The sequence below is a fragment of the Heteronotia binoei genome, chromosome 21 (assembly GCF_032191835.1).
Source record: "Heteronotia binoei isolate CCM8104 ecotype False Entrance Well chromosome 21, APGP_CSIRO_Hbin_v1, whole genome shotgun sequence".
In the NCBI taxonomy this organism is placed as follows: Eukaryota; Metazoa; Chordata; class Lepidosauria; order Squamata; family Gekkonidae; genus Heteronotia; species Heteronotia binoei.
In genome coordinates, this window is record NC_083243.1 from 139,025,251 (window position 1) to 139,044,831 (window position 19,581).

General features: G+C 42.3%; 1 protein-coding gene across 4 annotated transcripts in view; it reads right to left on the reverse strand.

Moving 5' to 3' along the window:
- Positions 1–19,581, reverse strand: part of OVCH2 (ovochymase 2) — a 56,751-nt gene that overhangs the window by 18,808 nt on the left and 18,362 nt on the right. For 3 of the 4 annotated variants that reach the window (XM_060262808.1, XM_060262807.1, XM_060262809.1), the window contains 7 exons: positions 18,782–18,805; positions 17,213–17,303; positions 16,967–17,100; positions 15,547–15,687; positions 9,941–10,071; positions 8,462–8,555; positions 3,936–4,067 (listed from right to left, as the gene is read on the reverse strand). In XM_060262808.1, coding sequence (XP_060118791.1) covers positions 3,936–4,067; positions 8,462–8,555; positions 9,941–10,071; positions 15,547–15,687; positions 16,967–17,100; positions 17,213–17,303; positions 18,782–18,805 — 747 coding nt within the window. Of the gene's footprint in view, positions 1–3,918; positions 4,068–8,461; positions 8,556–9,940; positions 10,072–15,546; positions 15,688–16,966; positions 17,101–17,212; positions 17,304–18,781; positions 18,806–19,581 lie in introns of all 4 variants that reach the window. The other variant, XM_060262810.1, reaches the window with a different exon arrangement.

Genomic DNA, 19,581 nt, shown 5'->3' on the forward strand with positions numbered 1-19,581 from the left:
GATACCAGTGGGGCAAGGTTAATTACTATTCAAGCACTTTGGGTCAAGCAAGGGTTACAACATGGAGTCAGTTTGGTTCAGTAACAAAGCAGCTCTAAGTCATAGTAAAAATACATTGCAGCATTGGTCACATTATAGGGAACCAGCAGTAAAGATACAAGTTCTGACAACAGCATTTACTTGCTGAAAGGTTTTAGATATGGTTTTAGGATCCCTTTTCAGAGGCCGCGGGCTCCTTTTATGTCTGGGAATCTTAGTTCTGTTAAGGGTTTAGAGCAGGTTGTTAGAGATAAGATTGCCAAGGAGTTGGCTGAGGGCAGGATTTTGGGCCCTTTCCCCATCCCCTTGTGCATAACCTTAGGATTTCCCCCTTGGGCGTTGTGCCTAAAAAGGCATCCGTGGAATTTCGTTTGATTCACCATCTTTCCTTCCCCAAAGGGAAGTCTGTTAATGATGGGATTCCTGAGCATTTATGCTCTGTTAGGTATACTAGTTTTGATCAGGCTGTAGCCGTGGTGAGACGCTGCAGGGAGGGTGCTGAGTTGGCTTAGTGCGATATTAAATCTGCATTTCGCCTTCTACCAGTGCATCCTGCGAATTTTGAACTCTTGGGTTTTTCTTTTGAGGGCCAATTTTACATGGACAGAGCATTGCCAATGGGCCGCTCTGTATCGTGTTCAGCTTTTGAGTGCTTCAGCACATACTTGGAATGGGCTGTTCGCGAGAAAGTGGGTTTGTAGGACGTCATTCATTATTTGGATGACCAGCTTTTTGTGAGTCCCGTAGGAACTGGGCATTGTGCTCAGCTGCTGTCTGGCTTTATAGAGCTGGCTGCTGAACTTGGGGCTCCTTTGGCTCAGAAAAAAACAGAGGGTCCGGCCCATAAGCTGATTTTTGGGGGGATTGAAATAGACACTGTGGAGCAGCTGTCCAGGATACCTTTTCCTAAAATTGTAGAATTAAGGAACCGGATTCATTCCTTTCTTCTTAAGCGGAAGGTCACCTTGATTGAGTTGCAGCAGCTGGTCAGGCACCTTAACTTTGCTTGCAAAGTGGTTGCCCCGGGGCGAGCATTTCTCCATAGGCTTTGTGATGCAATGGCAGGACTACGCTTGCCTCAGCATAGAACACAGGTTACCAGCAGCATGAGGGAAGATTTGAGGGTTTGGCAGGAATTTTTGGAGTCCTTTAATGGAATCTCTTTTTGGAGAGAGGACATGAGTTTGAAGCTGAGCTCCAGGTCATGTCTGATGCTGCTGGGTCTTTGGGTTTTGGAGTCTATTTTTGCAGACATTGATTCGCTGATAGCTGGCCAGACTCCTGGAGACAGGTAGGAGTGAACCGAGATCTTACGTTTCTCGAATTCTTTCCCATTCTAGTTGCGGTTTGGCTGTGGGGAAAGGATATGGCCAATCGCACTATTCATTTTTGGTGCGATAACATGGCGGTAGTCCATGTCATTAATTCCCTTTCATCCAAATCCCGGTGGGTTATGAGGTTGGCGAGGACCTTCACTCTGCGTTGTCTGCGGCTTAACATATTGTTTTTAGCCAAGCATGTCCCTGGGTTGAGTAACTGAGTGGCTGACGCTCTCCCTTGTAAACAGACGGAGAGGTTTCGTCAGCTGGCCCCAGATGCTGACTGAGAGGTGGTGCCAATGCCCCAGGAGCTATGGCTGATTGGAGAGCCAAGGTCTGCAGAGCGATAGGCCTAGCCATTGCGCCTAGCACCAGGCAATCTTATGAACAGGCTGTGCGGCAGTTTGAGGACTTTAGGGCTGAGGTAGGGTATCACATCGTTTGGCCCCTCCTGGTGGAGCAGTTGCTCCACTATTGTGTTTCACTTCGAGGTATTGGCTGTGCAATCCATTAGGGGGCGCCTGTCTGCATTGGCTTTTGCCAGTAAGACACTGGGTTATAAGGAAGAAACAGCTGATTTTCGTCTTCGAAAGATGATGGAGGGGTGGTCCAGAGAGGCCAAATCTAGGATGGATACTTGGAAACCTATGTCACCTCTGATTCTTAGGGGCTTGAAGGGGGTTTGGGGCACGGTGTGTGCTTCTTATTTTGAAGCATCTTTGTTTCATGCCGCGTCTTTAGTAGACTTTTTCGGGGCCCTTAGAGTCAGTAAGCTGGTGGCACAGTCCAGAAACTATGTTTCTGGTAAGGCTCTGTTGCTACGGGATGTGAGGTTATCTGAGGGTCATGCGGTGATTACTGTCCGTCAGTCTAAGACGGATCAGTATCAAAAAGGTACCGTGCTTAAGCTGGGTAACTATTCAGAGCTTGAGCTGTGCCCAGTTGCTGCGTTGGCTGCTTATCTGGCAGTCTGGGGGCCCAAGGAGTTTTTGTTCTGCCACAATAATGGTAGCCCGTTGACAAAGCATCAGTTTGGGGCTGTGACATCATGGGCTTTAGGTGAGCTGGGGTTGTCTGGGGTGCGGTTTGGGACCCATTCCTTTAGAATTGGGGCAGCTACGACAGCGGCTGCCCTGGGGTATCCTTCCTCCTCCATCCAGCGCTTGGGCCGTTGGCGCTCATCGGCTTACAAATCTTATGTGCAACCTTTGCTCAGTCCCTAGTTTTGCTTGTTTGGCTGAAATGTTACTGGTTTGTATTCTGATTTGACTGTTTTTTCTTTTTAGATGCTGTTGTTCCTGGTCAGAGGAGCCGAGTTCTCGTTTGTGGCCATAGCCATGTGTTTTGGGCTGCTCATCAGGCGCAGAGAACTTTGTTCGGCTCTCAGCTGGGACTCAGCCAATATGTTTGTATTGAGTGGCAGGGGCGCTGGAGCCTTCAGTGGCCGGGCCTGCTGCCTTTGTTATTCCAAGGGAGTATGGGCCTTCCTCCTCAGGTTTTAATTATTCACCTGGGAGGGAATGATCTTGGGCTATTAAAAGGCAAGGCCTTAGTCTGGCAGGCCCGTGAGGATTTTCAGTATATTAGGGAGCAATGACCTGGGACCACGATAATTTGGTCAGCCATGATTCCTCGCCTTGTTTGGCGCAGTGCTTGGGACCCTGCTGCTATTGAGAGGGCCCGATACAAAGCTAACAAGGAAATTAGGAAGACATTGGAAGGGGGGTTGGGCCACTATCTGCCCCATATTTCTACGAAATTTCTGGACCTCTACAGAGGGGATGGGGTGCATCTCTCAGAAAAGGGTAATATACTTTTCTTGAGAGATCTCTGACAAAGGCTGTGGGTAGCTTTGGGCTTCCCAATGGGTGCTAAGCCCTAAGTAGAGACTTGGCCTTAGTGGTGGCAGGTTTTCCTGGGTTTATGGTACTATGTGGCTAGGGGAGGACCATGAAGCATCCCCCTTTTGGGGAATTAGGGGTCTGGCATGATCAACCTTGGGGTTTGATGACCTGGGGTGGGGAGAATGCAGACTGTCCTGGAGGCTCAACTAGAGGGTGCCTTCCATTGAGACGTGCGTCTGGTGTTTGGACCCTCTGGGGCGTGTCTCCCTGCTGGGCTGGCCTGTTGGGAGCTGTGTCACACAGCTCTGACTGGGGGCTGGGTCTCTCACCCGCAAATGGCTGGGGAGTGGTCTGTTGAGACCCCTAGCCCTGACCAGGCTGCAGTTTGGGTGCCCTTGCCGTTTATTATGATGATTAATAAAGTGGCCCTTTATTTATACCAATGCATTTGTGTCCAACTCTTCATTCCGTCTTGGGGGGCAATTTTCCTGCCTCACCCCTCCTGCTGCAGCCAATTGATCTTCCTGAAATACCACTCCTGGGGCCAGGGGCCCTCAGGAACAGCATAATCTGGGGTCTGCAGCAAGAAGGAAGAATTGGCAGAAATTACACCTCTCCTTCTGCCAACAGCAATTTTTGTCTGGATCTAACCTAGTATACAAACTATAAATACCATAGATAGGTAACACATGTATGGGAAGGATAGGGAAACTTACTTTTGTATTTTCTTTACCTGCAACAGGGATGTATGAAAATGTAGCTCTGAATCCACCAAAAGTCTCTGATTCATCTGAATGAAACCTGATCAGCATGGTACTAGAGGAACTTAAAACTGGTGCTGGGATAGCAAATCCACAGGACCGAGCTAAAGAAGGAAAAAAAACAGAAATATTGGCAACAGAAGCAACTTCACCATATTCCAGGAATCTTCTTCTTCCACCCTGAAAAAATTAATCATCCCACATGTTTTCCTTGTTTGGTTTCCTCAGTGTAGCAAGCACTTCTTCATGTGTATGTCACTACTTTTTTCTTTACATATGTTACGGTTATTTGAAGAATGGAGAAGTGATGATAGTTGGTTATAATTGCTGTTGTCAGTTACAGTTGATATGTTTTCATTGGTTTGTTTTTTTGTGAAAATCTTGAAGAATAAAATGAATAGTTTTAGGGGTTTTTTTTTTAAAGTGTTATCACATCTATATGCCCTGGTCATACACATGCTTTGTCTCTGGCCAAGGTGGCCCTGGAACAAACTGACTCCCAGCTAATCTCATCATTCCTCCAATTTCCATGGAATGTACCAACTTGGAAAAAAATCCTTTGCTTATGAGTTTCTATCTCTATTCACGAACCTTTGTCTTCTGTTAATAACACCTTCGGGTGTATCACTATCAATGTTTTCTGTCGACACCCTGTCTCCAACTCCCAATTCTTCTGCTGTATCTCAGAAATTAATTGCTTTCCTGCCTCCATTCAAACATTCTAATAACTCTATCTATCCCCTTTCAATTCTTCTCCCCTCATCTTTCCAGAAATGGACTATCAACACCTATTAGTTGCACCTTGCACCCATCCCCTTGGCTTCCTGAGACCCTTTGTTTTTCTCAGCAAAACCTATCAACTCGTTCTTGCACACATTGTCTCACAATTCCATAATCCCATTTTACATTGTTCTAAGGAACATCCTGACCACATATACCCCAGGATATGTTTTTGACTATTTAAGGAGACACTCTGGACATACTCAGTGTGTTGTGTGTTGTTGGATCCAACCACACACCCAAGATGCTGCCCTTCTCCCTCTGAACCTGAGACTTCATAAAAACAGGTAGCTATGAAATCTCCCCACACACACATACACCAACCTCATCCTCTATCCCCTCCACTACAACCTATTTTTCTGGTGATTCTTTTGTGTGTGTGTATTTTTATCATATTATTTTATTTTTAATAACATTATTTCTTAATTACAATTGGTTTGATCATTTCAAAATTTCTCTCTCTCTCTGGAGTTATTACTGGTATACACTGTGTGGGATTCCTGCTCCTAAATATCTGTATCTGGGTCTGCCTCTGCTAATTCCCCTATAAAAAGAGGAGAGCCCTCAGCATTTCTGGTAACAAATGGGGCTTGAGATGCACCCCACCCCCACACAAAGGATGGCAGCAAGCTTAATTGATTAAACCCAGTTCTTGTCAGTTAGCATACCAAGTGGGAACAAGTTGCGATTTTAAAAGCAACAGTCACTCTAGTGACTAACAGATTGATCAAACAGTTTGAATCTCTCATTCACTAAATAGCCTTGGGCAATCTGCTTTTGAAATGTGAGGTAATAATACTGATCTGCCTTGCAGGTTTTTTAAAGATTACATCAGTATGCTGAATACAAATCAAGTTTCACCTCTTCTTGCACCAAATAAGGTCTACAGAAGGCAGGTGTGTGTATTGCAAAACCCAGGATGGAGTTATTCCACAAAGGTGAGAGGACACATTTAGAGCCGACTCATGGGAGTAGGCTGGGTAAGCAGCCGCTTAGGGTGCCCCCCCCATGAGCCAGGCTAGGGCTGGCATCAGGTGCATGGGAAGCAACCGTCAGCTCCCCTGCCGCGCTCAGCCTTCCTGTGTTGCAAGGCGCATGGGAGGCAACCATTGGCTCCCCCACCCCCTATCAGCCTTCCTGCATTGCAGGAAGGCTAAGTGGGAGAAGGGGTTTGCATGCTGCACACCTTGCAAGGCGCACGGGAGGCGACCGCCGGCTCCCCAGCCCCCGGATCAGGGAAGGGGCTGGCATCCCACTTGCCTTGCAAGGCGTGTGGAACACAACTGTTAGCTCCCCTCACCCCCACTACGATCAGAAAGCCTGAGGGGGAGGGGGGCTGCTTGATGAAGTCACTTTTGTGACATCATTGTGCCACGCGCACAAAGTGCGTGCACAAATAATTTCTTCTAAAAGAAGATGGGGGGGGGGGGCGCTGAGCTGGGGTCTGCCTCCAGCAGCAGAAACCCCAGCACCAGCCCTGGACACATTGATGTAGCCACCAGGAGCTCCAATTGATGGCATTATTGTTCCAGGTCTGAAAACAATCTCAGAACTGCACTCCTGTATGTCTCTGCTCTTAAGTCATAACAGAGGTGGGTATCAGCTCATACAGGCTACCTTTTCTCTTAAAACTGAGTACCTTTCCCTGCTTTAGCAGCCTGAATAGCTCTGGCTAACTCAATCTCATGAGAACTTGGCTGCTAAGTGGAGTTAGCCATGGTTAGTCCTTGGATGGGAGATCACCAAGGAAGACACTGCAAAGGAAGTCAATGGCAAAATACCTAATCTCTTCTCTTGCCTTAAAAACCCCATGCTCCTGGATTTGCCATGAGTCAGTTGCAACTTGACAGGACACACTTTATTATTATTATTATTATTATTATTATTATTATTATTATTATTATTATTATTATTATTATTATTATTATTATTATTATTATTATTATTATTATTATTTCCTGCTTTACATATGGCTCTGGGTTTAAACAAATGATTCTGGTGCCATCATGTATAGCAGTGGTTCCCAACCCCCAGGCTGGGGATCGGTACTGGGCCGTGGCCTATTTGAAATGGGCCGCACAGCCTCGCTGCCCCACGCAGCCTCCTCCTCCCCCCCATTTTCACCTTAGGAGGCAAAGGCAGCATCTCTCGCCTCTGCTATGGCAGTTTTCCCAGTCGATCAGCTGATCGGCATGGGGGGGGGGTTGGTCTGGGAGGCACTTCACTGCCCCTTCCCCAGCCTTAAAATGGTGAAAACGGGGGAAGGAGAGGAGGCTGTGAGGCTGCATGGGGGGGCGAAGGAGGGAGGAGGAAATGGGGGGAGGAGGATAGATCCAAGTGGGCAGCGGTGTTGGTCTGAAGCAGTAGAACAAAGTAGGAGTCAAGTAGCACCTTTAAGAGGCAGTGAGGCTGCATGGGGGGGTGAAGGAGGGAGGAGAAGACAGCAAGGCTACGCAGGGCGGCGAAGGAGAGAGGAGGAAAATGGAAGGAGGCCAAATTGGGTGCCCCCACCCTGCTGGTCCTGGGGCTGCGGTCGGCAGGCCGGCCCTAGGGTCGGTCCCTGGGACCAAAAAGGTTGGGGACCACTGATGCATAGTTTCAACCATACCTGCTCATGCTTTTCCGTATAATGATTCTTTGTATTCTATGTAATTATATACAACAATAGCATCTAGTAGTAGGAGTTTCTTATTGCTTACTCAGTTGCATGGGGTTTTATAGAACTACAAGGCTTGACAGGATGACAATATCAAGTAATCTAGACCTGGCTGTGCCTTATATTCATCACCATATCTAACTGCATCTTGGACCCCTGAGTTGCCAACTCATTCTGACTTTGTGGCTAGGTGAAGGAATAGTTCAAGAAATAATAATACAACAGGTCTGTAATATCAGTCGGTCTTATTCCTGTACTGAAGATGAAGAACAGAAGATAAGAAACAACAGGTCATGTGAGGTTTCCAAACACATTAATAGTTGAGGGAGGAAATGAATTAGGAACCTTGTAGCTCACACCTCAGTATGCCACTATACCAGCTCTGTTAATTTAGTTAAAAGATTAGGAAAGAATCCAGAAGGATTGATCTGGGAGAGTGAACAACCAACAGCACCGCAAAGAAGATTATATATATATATGGACAATTATAGAGAGAGACAATATACACCACATTTCATACAAATTCTCGTTTTTCAACATCTCTTGAAGAGTCTGCATACTGAGCAGACAGTTCTCATATAAATAGGCACAATCACTATTGTGTATGCATTTTATGTAATTTAACTGAAATTACCTTCAATATCACTACAACTCAGGCACCAATTATTTTTAAAGATCATAACATGTTGCTTTCTTCATTAATGTATCTATGTTTGGAAACCAGTGAGGATTTTTGCTTTTCAGATTCTCCCAGGGAAGCTGTTTCAGATGACTACTGGCCCTGCCTTCCTTGACAGGAAATTAAAAAAAATAAATTACCTATATCCCACTACATTCAGAAAAATTAAGGGCACTTAAATATTGCTAAGGGAGTGGTAATTTCCACTGATTTCCCCTTACACTGGAGACCCCTACTAATCTGTTCCTGAGGGTCCACTAATTCCCAGATCAGCAGAAATGGCCTCCCACTTTTACAAAAACCTAAGGGCACTTATGCTTTCTTAACTGAACAGGTAAATACAGACCAACATATACCAGATCTTATAAGTATAAGCCACATACCTATTTCATTCTCCATTGCAATGTTTTCATACACGGCCACTGAGTCATAAGTGCAGTCTTTATTTTCTTCCAGTTTAAAATTTTCATATGTGAGCTTTAGAAAAACAGAAACCCTAGAATTCAATAAAATAAAATATTCCTACAATTCAAGAAAAACCATACAAATACTGGAATTTGGTATTTGATAAGACGCACAGACACCAAAGCACATTTTTCATTATTATTAATACTTAATGCTTCATTGTACTCATTGAAGGAGTCTAACAGAGGTCTCCCAGTGAAGGCAGGGGATGTAGCTCCATGACAGAGCACCTGGTTTTCACGGAGAAGGTGACTGCTTCAGTCCATGCCATCTGATCTAAGCTAGAGCAAGTATTAGAAAATACACTTCTCCACCAGAAGAGACATTGTTTATAAGAATGCACAATACTGAGCTAAAGGAACCAGTGGTCTAATATAGGAGGCAATCATGCATAAAAAGACAAACTGATGATAAAATAACAGGTGATCCAGGAAGAAAGGGGGGAGGAGGCAGCGGCCACTCTTTCAGCAGCTCGCTCATCCTTCCTGCCACTGCTGCCCCCTCAACCCCGCACTGATTGTGATCGTACTGGTGACCCAGCATAGACGTTGCAAGCCTCCGGTGCAGTTTTACCCATTGATCAGCTGATCAACAGGGGGGCTTTAAAGAGTCCGGGAAGCACAGCACTCCACAGCCCCTTCCCGGGCATTGAAATGGTGAGGAAGCGAGAGAGGAGGAGATGGGGGAGGCAAATCGGGATTTGCCTAGGGGGCAGGAGGAGAGCCAAATTCAGTGCCTCCACCCTGCTGGTGCTGTAGACAAATGCCTAATTTGCCTAGTGGGTGGGCCAGCCCTGACTGGGTCTTCCTCTTTTCCTGCTGCCTTCAAGTTTTCCTAGCAATGGTGTCATACTCCTAATATGGATTAGATGTCAAATTTTCAAACTTTATCCAAACCTTTCAAAAATGATTTTAAAATAAAGGTGTTTGGAGATGGTTACTTTTATTTTTTATTATCCGTGCAGAACTCATATTAAAGAACACAAATTAAATACTTTGGATTTTCAGGAAAAATAGAATTATGTGCCTACTTCATTCTCTCCATGCAGCTGGGTAAGGGGGAACCTTGAAAAGCAGCACAGAGATGCTGTGACATGGTATGGCACATAGATTTAGGCCAACACCACAGGGCTGTCACAGCCAGATTCTGTAGGCAGATAATGAGTGAGGCTGAAGATGGATAGGGTTTAAGGGCATTTAGATATGAATAACCACTGGATTTAAACAAATGTAAAAGAGATTGCTTGTTCATCAGTTATGAAGCAGCCTGAAAATAAAATTGCCTCATGATTGAAATGTTATGTTGCATACAAAAGTATGGACAAACTAAAGTTGTTGTCATTGTTGTTCAAAAGAAACTCATTGTGCAGATGTTGGTAAACACTTTCCACATTGTACCTTGACCACATAATTCTCTGGAGCATGAATTATCCACTGACAATCTGCCAAGTTACTGTATGCCTCAGGGTAGTGCATGCTTTGTATCGTTCCTTCCTCAAAGAGTATAGCTAGAGATCCACAGCCAGAATCTGGAAGTTCAGTGAAGCAAAATTAAAATTAGATTAATTAAAATAGCAAATTGTAAATTCCAAATGCTCAGAAGCTCTATCATGGGCTTACTAACGTTTTCCAATAAATATATACTTTCATCAAGTGGGAGAAGCCCTAATTCAAAGCATGAATAAATGTTATGTGAACAAGGTGTCTCCCCTGCTAAGTAAGTTGGGAAGAGATATAGACTACGCACATCAAGTTAACTCAGCTTATGCCAAAAAGCACTCCCTCCCAAGAGAGGTTTATGTAAGATTTAATAGGAGGCAAATTAAGGAAAAGGTTTGGCAGGCAGTAAAGGATAAGACGCTAAAAATCAAAGAGCAAAATGTAAAAATATTAAAGGATATACCATGGCAGGTGAGGAGAAAAAAGATCTGATTATAAGCCATTAGTGACTTTTCTGCAAAAAAAATACAATTCAATATCACTGGTTAATACCAGGTATTCAGTTTTCGTTTGAGATACAATATTGAGATACAATATAAACTCAATACCTAAAATGGAAGACTTTTTAGGCAAAACAAAAGAAGAAAGGGTCAGGAAGAAAGATAAAGATGGCAGAGAAAACAAAGACGGACAGGAAGATGAATATAAGGAGCAAAGATCGCAATCAGAAGAGGAGACAACAGATGGGGAGCAAGAATCTGAAGAAGATGTGGCAGCCGGCAGATCAGTAGTAACAAGAGCACAGCTGAAGAAAAGAAATAAAGAAGGTAATAAGGATACTGTCATAATGAAGAGGAACCAGATGAAGATACTGTCTGTTAAGACCCTTTCAATCAAAAATTTAAAAATGAAAGTGAAACTGCTACAATACCAGATGAATTTACTACATTTGGATGAGATAGCGAGGAAAATTAAGTATGCCAAGCAAAATTTCTTCGAATCGAAGAACAAGCCAGGGAGGTGGCTGGCCTACAAAATCAGAAAAGAAAGGCCAAAAAAAACCAGATATACTCTCTAAAAGACAACACAGGAGTTAGAAGGTTCCTGATGAGAGAAATGAAAGATATTGTAAAAGGATACTATGAAGAGTTATATAAAAAAGGGTTCTGGAGGAAAAAGATCAGAAGGAGTACCTGAGGGATAAAAAAAACCTCCTAAAACGGAATGATAGCCAAAAAAAATGATCCAATTACTATGCAGGAATTAGTTGATGCAATGAAAAGTTTGAAAAAAGGGAAAACCCTTGGACCTGATGGTCTACCACTGGAATTTTACCTAAAGTTTGAGGATGTGTTACTAATATCCTATAAACAATTGTTAGAGTACATTTGGTTAATGAACAATATACCAGATACATGGAAGGAGGCCAACATAACACTATTGCCTAAGGGGGAACAGGATTTGGATGAAATTATAAATTACAGACCAATATAATTATTAAATGCCGATTACAAGATTTATGCGGCAATTTTATCAAAAAGACTGATAAATCAGAATTCCTACCCAAACGGCAAATCAAAAACAATATTAGGACTGTTTTGAATGTGTTGGAGTTTTATGAGATTCACAATGAAAGGAAAATGGCTATAATTTTTTTAGATGCTGAAAAGGCATTTGACAATGTAAATTGGGGGTTCATTCTAGAACAGTTCATTCTAGAACAGTTGAGGGAGATGGAGTATGGAGAGGATTTTGCAAAACAGATTCAAGCAATTTACTTGGAATAAAGAGCTAAAATAATTGTAAATGGGGATGTAACAGACAAAATAAGGCTCTGGAAAGGGACAAGACGGATGTCTCCTGTCACCATTATTATTTATCTTATTCTTAGAAGCCTTAAACACTGCAATCTGAGGAGAGGAAAATATTCAGGGACTGAAAATTAGGGGGGAGGAATTCAAGTTACAGGCCTTTGACGATGACCTTGTAATCATTTTGGATGATTCGCTCAAATCTATTGGTGCTTTGAAGGAGGAACTTAATAAATTTGCAAAAGTAGCTGGAATGAGAATAAACATGGAAAAAACTAAGATCAATACTAAAAACATTAAAAAACAGGAAAGTAAAGAGTTAAAGGATAAATCTAAATTTCAAGTTGTTAAGACTGTAAACTATCTGGGTGTAAGGTTAATGAACAGGTGCAGTATGATATGACCAAAATTATTGACGGTTAATGAAGGAAATAGAACAAGCTTGTAATAAATGGCAAAGGTTGCAGCTGTCCTTTTTGGAAAGAATTGCTGTGGTGAAAGTGAACATTCTGCCAAAGGTTATGTTTCTATTTCAAATTGTGCCGATGTTTCAAGGGAAAATATTCTGTCAAAAACTGAATGGTTTAATTAGCGGTTTTATATGACACGGAAAAAGGCTTTGAATTAGGTGTAAATTATTACAAGATTCTAAAGAAAGAGGAGGCTGAGCTTTGCCAAATTGGGAATTGTACTTCAGAGCATGTGCTTTGAAACACCTATGGAAGAACTCTATGAAAATATCGACATGCTATAATATAAAAGAGAACTGTTTGAAAATGTTGTATAGGTGGTATATGACACCTAAGAAACTAGCAAAAATGAATAATCAAGCTTCAGATAGGTGTTAGAAGTGTAAAAAACATGAAGGTTCTTTCTATCACATGTGGTAGACTTACGAAAAGGCGAAACAATTTTGGCAAATGATTCAACAAGAGATTTCGAAAATCTTGGACTACAGTATCAAGAGACCACCAGATGTCTTTCTGGTGGGATTACAAATGGAAAGCTTTCCGAAGCGAGATAGGACATTGTTGTGGTATCTGCTTTCAGCTGCAAGGAACTGTATGTGCAAATGTGGAAGCAAGATAAAATACCAGAGAAATGGGACTGGATCTTAAAAGAACTAAACTGGAGTGAAATGGACAAACTTACTAGAATCTTAAAAGAATGTAATTTAGAGAAATTCAAAGATGAATGGGAGAAATTTCAAAATTATGTTGAAAAACAATGGAAAGTGAAGAGACACTTAGTGGTTTTTGATAATACTGATTGAATTTTTAAAGGGAAGGTGTAGTTGTAAACATTGATATTTGATTTAATATGTAAGTTAGCTAGATTAAAAGTCAATTATGAGGTTAAATATCATAATAATTAGTATATATTCTTTGTTCATCTTGTGTTGAGGTAACTATAATTTTTAGTGAAGATTCTATAATTTTGAATTTTACCTTTATGCTGTTTTTTCTATATTTTAAATACCGGCGGAGGTCATGAAATAGAGGTGATGGGGGGGAGAGAAAATTTTGTAGTGTATTGGTTGACTATTTTAAGTGTATGATTGATGAATTTTTTTCCAATATATTGCAAAAACAATAAAAATTGGTTTACGGCAGAGCATGTGCCTTGGAATGGGTAAGTTTAGAAAATAGGAGGCTGTTAAGTTTGAAGGGACGCGAGTTAAAAGGATGGCATGCCTTTGTTTGATATGGTATTGAAGGGCACAAATATTTCTCCAACCATTTAATTAGGAAATCTCTATTAGCTGAATGGAACAAAACCAAGGAAATGGTGCATAGGAAAATACCATATTGGGTCTCACCATTAGAAGCTTTTGCACAGCCCCATTTGCTTGAATTTAAAAACCCAATTAGATATGAAGAGCTTTTAAAACAAGATATGACCCTTAAATCTAGCAAGTCTCTGGGTGAGTGGCCGCCACTCTTGCTGTCTTCCTACCCACCCAAGTGAAGGCATTGATTCCCCCCCAACACCTCAAGGGGAGCTGATCTCTGCCATCTAGAGAACAATTGTAAATCTGAATGATCTCCAGTGGTTCCCCAGAAGAAATGGCATTGTACCTGTCAGAGGTCCTATCCTTCCTCAAATCCCACTCTCTCCAAGCCCCACCTTTTAAATCTCCAGGAATTTCCTTACCTGGAGTTGGCAACCTATCTCTTTTCCTTTATCTGCCTTGGCCTGGCCCGACAAGGTCTGATTTATGTTAGATCTGTCCCCTGTAACAAATGAGTTTGACACCCCTGCTTTAGTGTATCATGTTAATATAGACTTGCCAATCCCCAGGTCCCAGCAGGGGTTCTCCTGCTTTCCCAGGCTCCTTCCTGCCCCCAGTCAGCTGGCCAGCGGGGGAAAACCCTGCCCCCACAGCCACCATGTGCTTTTCCACCTCTGGAGGCTTCAGACTCCACTTGGAAAGGCTTCCTCTTGGTAGGGTGTATCTATCTTTAAGGCTGAATGGGGGCGGGGGGAGCAGGGGGAGAACAACATGGCTGCTCCCAGTGGCTGTGAAAGCAGCCCAGACCCTCCTATGGTTGCACAATATTTTCAGAGGTTGTTTGCATACGAAAGGTAATCTTGAACCTTTGGTTGCTCTGTGTAACTTTGAAGAAGTTGGAAGTTCAGCAACTCATGAGTAGAGATGCCAATCCCCAGGTGGGAGCAGGCCCTCCCCCACTTCAGAGTCATCAGAAATGGGAGGACCGGGAAAATGTCTTCTGGGTATTTCATTATTCCCTATGGAGATCGATTCCCATAAGACAGGGGTGGCCAACGGTGGCTCTCCAGATGATTTTTGCCTACAACTCCCATCAGCCCCAGCCAGCATGGCCAATGGCTGGGGCTGATGGGAGTTGTAGGCAAAAAACATCTGGAGAGCTACCGTTGGTCACCTCTGCCATAGGGTATAATGGAGAATTGATCTGAGGGTATCTGGGGCTCTGGAGGGGCTGCTTTTTTGAGGTAGAGGCACCAAATTTTCAGCATAGCATCTGATAACTCTTCTCAAAATGCTCTCCAAGTGTCGATAAGATTGGACCAGGGAGTTCAATTCTATGAGTCCCAAAAGAAGGTGCCCCTATCCTTCATTATTTCTAATGTAAGGAAGGCATTTAAAAGGTGTGCAATTCCTTTAAATGTGATGGCCAGAACTCCCTTTGGAGTTCAGTTGTGCTTGTCACAACATTGCTTATGGCTCCACCCCTAATGTCTCCTGGCTCCACCCCCAAAGTCCCCAGATATTTCTTGCATAGGACTTGGCAACCCTGTGTTAATATCTATAATTTGTTTCAGTTATATTTTTAGACTTCTGGTTGGTTCTACAGCCCTAATCCTATTTATTGTTTATTGAATGTCCCATCTGTCGATTATATTTTCTGTGAAATCCTCTTTGAGTCTACGTGAGAAAGGCAAACTATAAATAACACAAATAAATATAGTCTGTGTTATCTCTCTTTAGAGAAATCTCTTTGGCTTCATGCCCCTGTCATTTCTCATGATCTACACAAGTCCAGAATCTTTAGAATACCTCCTGGGGTCATTTTGTAGAAAAATAAGTGGTGGAGCTCATCCGGGGATTGTTATGCAGCTGCACCTACTATTCAATGGACAAGGTAGGTAGGTGGGGAGGAGGGGGGAAACCCTCAGAAAGTTCAGGAGCCACACCCCTGTGAGCTCCTGCTGAATTCAAGGCCTGAATACTTCTGATTTGCCAATGTATGAGAAAGCATTAATACTTACCTGGAAGCATAGCTGGTACTATAGCCTGGTATTTCATGAAAAATCCACTCCGATGTTCCTTATTATCAGAGACAAATTTAAGCCTTATATTATTTGAACCAATCAATATAGGCAATGGAGGATCCATTCCACAGAATTTCCCTGAAAGGCATTCATTTACACACTTGATTTAATTAGGGAACAGTTCCAGTGATGTCAAAAGAACTTGCTTCTAACATTTACTATGATAGTTATCTTGTAAAAACACTGTACATTTTCCTGGAAGAGAGATCTGATGATCAGTCTGTGAGTGGCCATTTGCCATGACCTTCACAGACCATTTTTAGCCCTGTACAGTCATTATGATTTTTGTGTTCCAAACAGACATAATGGGAGAATGAAATGAACTATTAGCAAACTGTACAATACATATTGCTGCCATTGCATGAGAATAGGCCAATATGTGTATATTCTATCTTCTGTAGACATGAACACATACCTTGAAAAATCCAGGCTTCTAATCACACATACCAAAGCTAGAAAACAAGCATGTTGCCCTATTCATACAAATTAGCAACCAAGCATGTAGAGAGGGTTGTGTAAAGTATGATTTCCCCTACTCATGGTCACATCATCAAAATCATAATGTCTGAATAGGGCTAAAGTACCTATATTTCAGATTAATTTATCCACAGGGCAACTTTATAGCAAAGTATAATTTGGACACTAGTAACAAATAAGCCACAGTCTCTCTGTATACCTCTGAACACACAAAGTTGCCTTATACCATTGGCCTGTCATGGTCAGTATTGTCTACTCTGAGTGGCAGCAGCTCTTCAGGTTCTCAAACTGAAGGCCTTTAACATCTCTTACTACCTGGTCCTTTTAACTGGAGATGTAAAGTAGATGTGCTGCCACTGAGCCATCACCTCTTCTCTATTAAGGATGGCCTTAATTACTAGATATTGGATTTATATCCCGCCCTCCACTCCGAAGAGTCTCAGAGCGACTCACAATCTCCTTTACCTTCCTCCCCCACAACAAACACCCTGTGAGGTGGGTGGGGCTGAGAGGGCTCTCACAGCAGCTGCCCTTTCAAGGACAACCTCTGCCAGAGCTATGGCTGACCCAAGGCCATGCTAGCAGGTGCCAGTGGAGGAGTGGGGAATCAAACCCGGTTCTCCCAGATAAGAGTCCGCACACTTAACCACTACACCAAACTGGCTCTACTACCAAACCCAAGATCAAGAGAGGCTAGTCAGCACATGGAAGTATATAACACAATTCAGACAATCTCTAGGAGAGAATCGGTAGTGAAGAAGCAAGACAGGGTGAGACAAAACAAGAGGTTCACACTCTTTTGGAGCTGCTGTTTTTCTGCTCCAAATCCTCCCAGCTAATTCCCTTCCCTAAGGTTCAAAACTTCGAAAAAGAAACTCACCAACAAGTTTATCATCCTCAGAAATCACTGATAGGGAATCATAGTCACAAAATATATCTGGCTCAACATCAAAGTGGGAAAAGTTCAGCAGAATATGCATTCCTTCTGGTACAAGCAGAGTCCAAACACACAACCTAGATTGACATACAGCAAGTGGCATCTGGCTGATGATTAGCAAATAATGAAACACTATAGCATAATACTGTGTGTGGTGTCTTTAAACATCCGTATAGTTCATCTACTCACTGATTGTCCAGATAGAAGTGCTTTGGGCTTTCAGGCAGATGTAGTATTCCTTCATTGTCAGGGAGCCTACCATCCTGAATACCGCATGATGCTGTATCATAGTAATTATGGAAGTTTGTATTATGGAATATCAGGATAAAACAAATATTGGTAAAACATATATAAGGTAAAGAAAAGCTATGAGATTACAGGGTTTCCCCCCGTCCCCCCAAAAAATAATCCACGCCATGATGTTAAATCAATATCATGTTTTTTAAAAACAATCAGATAACAGCTAGATCAGGCAACTTAGTCAAAGAAAATGATGCATTTCTACATTTCAGAGTAAATAGGGTTGCCAGGTACCTGAAGAAAAAATGTATCATCCTTTTAATAGGGGTTTAATATGTTGAAATGGGCAGCTGACACTTTTCATGGCATAAAGGTAAATAACATCACTTGGTAAATAACATCCCATTATGCTTCTATTAAAAGGATGATTGGGTATAATCCCAAAGCCATTCTGGAAACTACTCAGGATGACAACTAAATATCTACATCAGCATAACATAGAGCTCATATCCTATCTTTCTGCTTGGCAAAGGTTGAAGTCTTCCTCCAGCTAAATACCCTTGCTCTCATGAAAAAGCTTCTGTCCCCAGATGTACCAGCAGAACAGCGTCTTTAGATACGGCTTCATTTTTCTTTTTTAATATTCTAGCACAAGATGTAAAGCAGCTGTTTTATGATCAGAAGTTATCTTCTATGTGTAGAAGATCAGCTTTGGTTCAACACATAGAAATTAAGGCAATCTAATCCATTTACATTTAGAAATTTAAAATAAAAATTCTAAACCAAGTGTCATTAATTGGACTACAAAATGAAATGTTAGCAACATTATGACCAAGATCCAAAGAAGAAGAAGAAGAAGAAGATGAAGAAGATATTGGATTTATATCCCACCCTCCACTCCGAAGAGTCTCAGAGCGGCTCACAATCTCCTTTACCTTCCTCCCCCACAACAAACACCCTGTGAGGTTGGTGGGGCTGGAGAGGGCTCTCACAGCAGCTGCCCTTTCAAGGACAACCTCTGCCAGAGCTATGGCTGACCCAAGGCCATGCCAGCAGGTGCAAGTGGAGGAGTGGGGAATCAAACCCGGTTCTCCCAGATAAGAGTCCGCACACTTAACCACTACACCAAACTGGTTCCTTTAGGTATGTCCAAGGGTTTGGGCATGTACAGTGAGATTTGGGCTTTCCCCCACTTTGACTACCAGATCCTATGCCATATTACAATTTGCTTTTGGAAGTCTCCTCCCGTTTAAACATGAGTTGATACAGGGATTGGCAGCCTTTTTTTAAAGTAAAAGCTACTTCTGAGAAATGAAAACTGTCCCAAGCTGGCATATCCCCAAGTTTTGCTCTGTTCTAGAAACAGAACGTGGAATCCGAAAATCACTAGGAAAAAAGCTATCAGCTAAACAGCACAGAGGAAAATCTTGTGGAATGAAAGCTTAAAAATTCTAGCATAAATCATTTTAGACTTTATCAACAAATTCCTAGTTCAAAGAAAAGAGGCTCCATACTTACCTGTGGAACTTTTCATTCTGACATCTAGTTGAAAAACAAAAATATTTTAGGGGTATGGAAAAGCAGAACCATAATGATGTACTTTGAACACAAATTATAAATGATTTTCTTTGGAATTGTCCGTATGATACTATGGATATCATTAACAACTGCATTGAAACCCCGATTCTAAGCAGAACTTATTGGTCTTAAAAGTGCCACTGGACTCTATTCTGTTTTCACTTTTGTGAACCTGTGGAAATCAAGCCAATATCATGTGTGTTATCCTATGAACACAGCAAAACCTGCAACTGCTGTACTACTACACACCACTGATCATCAGTTCCAAATACCTCCTGTTACATCATCATCCTGCAGTGCCCAGCCAGCTCCAGAGAGAAAGAGGAAGGGGAAGGGGAAGCTAATAACTAATTAAAGCTTTTAAGCTTCCCAGTACAGATGTATGCACTGTGCACAAAGAGCTTTTTTAAACACACAAAATAAACTTATACGTATTTATCTTCGAAATTACTTTTATTCAAAACTTATATTTACTTTTTGTAAAAAAAAAAAATTGAGCTAGCTGGCTGTTTGTTTTTTCTGGTTAGCAGGCTTGGTTTAAGTGAGATTTTTACTAGAAGTTTTCTTTTTAATGCACCAGGTCTGGCTGCCTTCCTTCCCTGTTTGCGGGCATTTTGTAGGCACCTGTTTAACCGTGCTAAACTACATGGAGCTTTGGCCTGATCAAGCAGTGCTTTTCGTGAATTGTCAAGTTCTAATTAATGAGACAACAGAATACTAATACTGACATAACATTTATA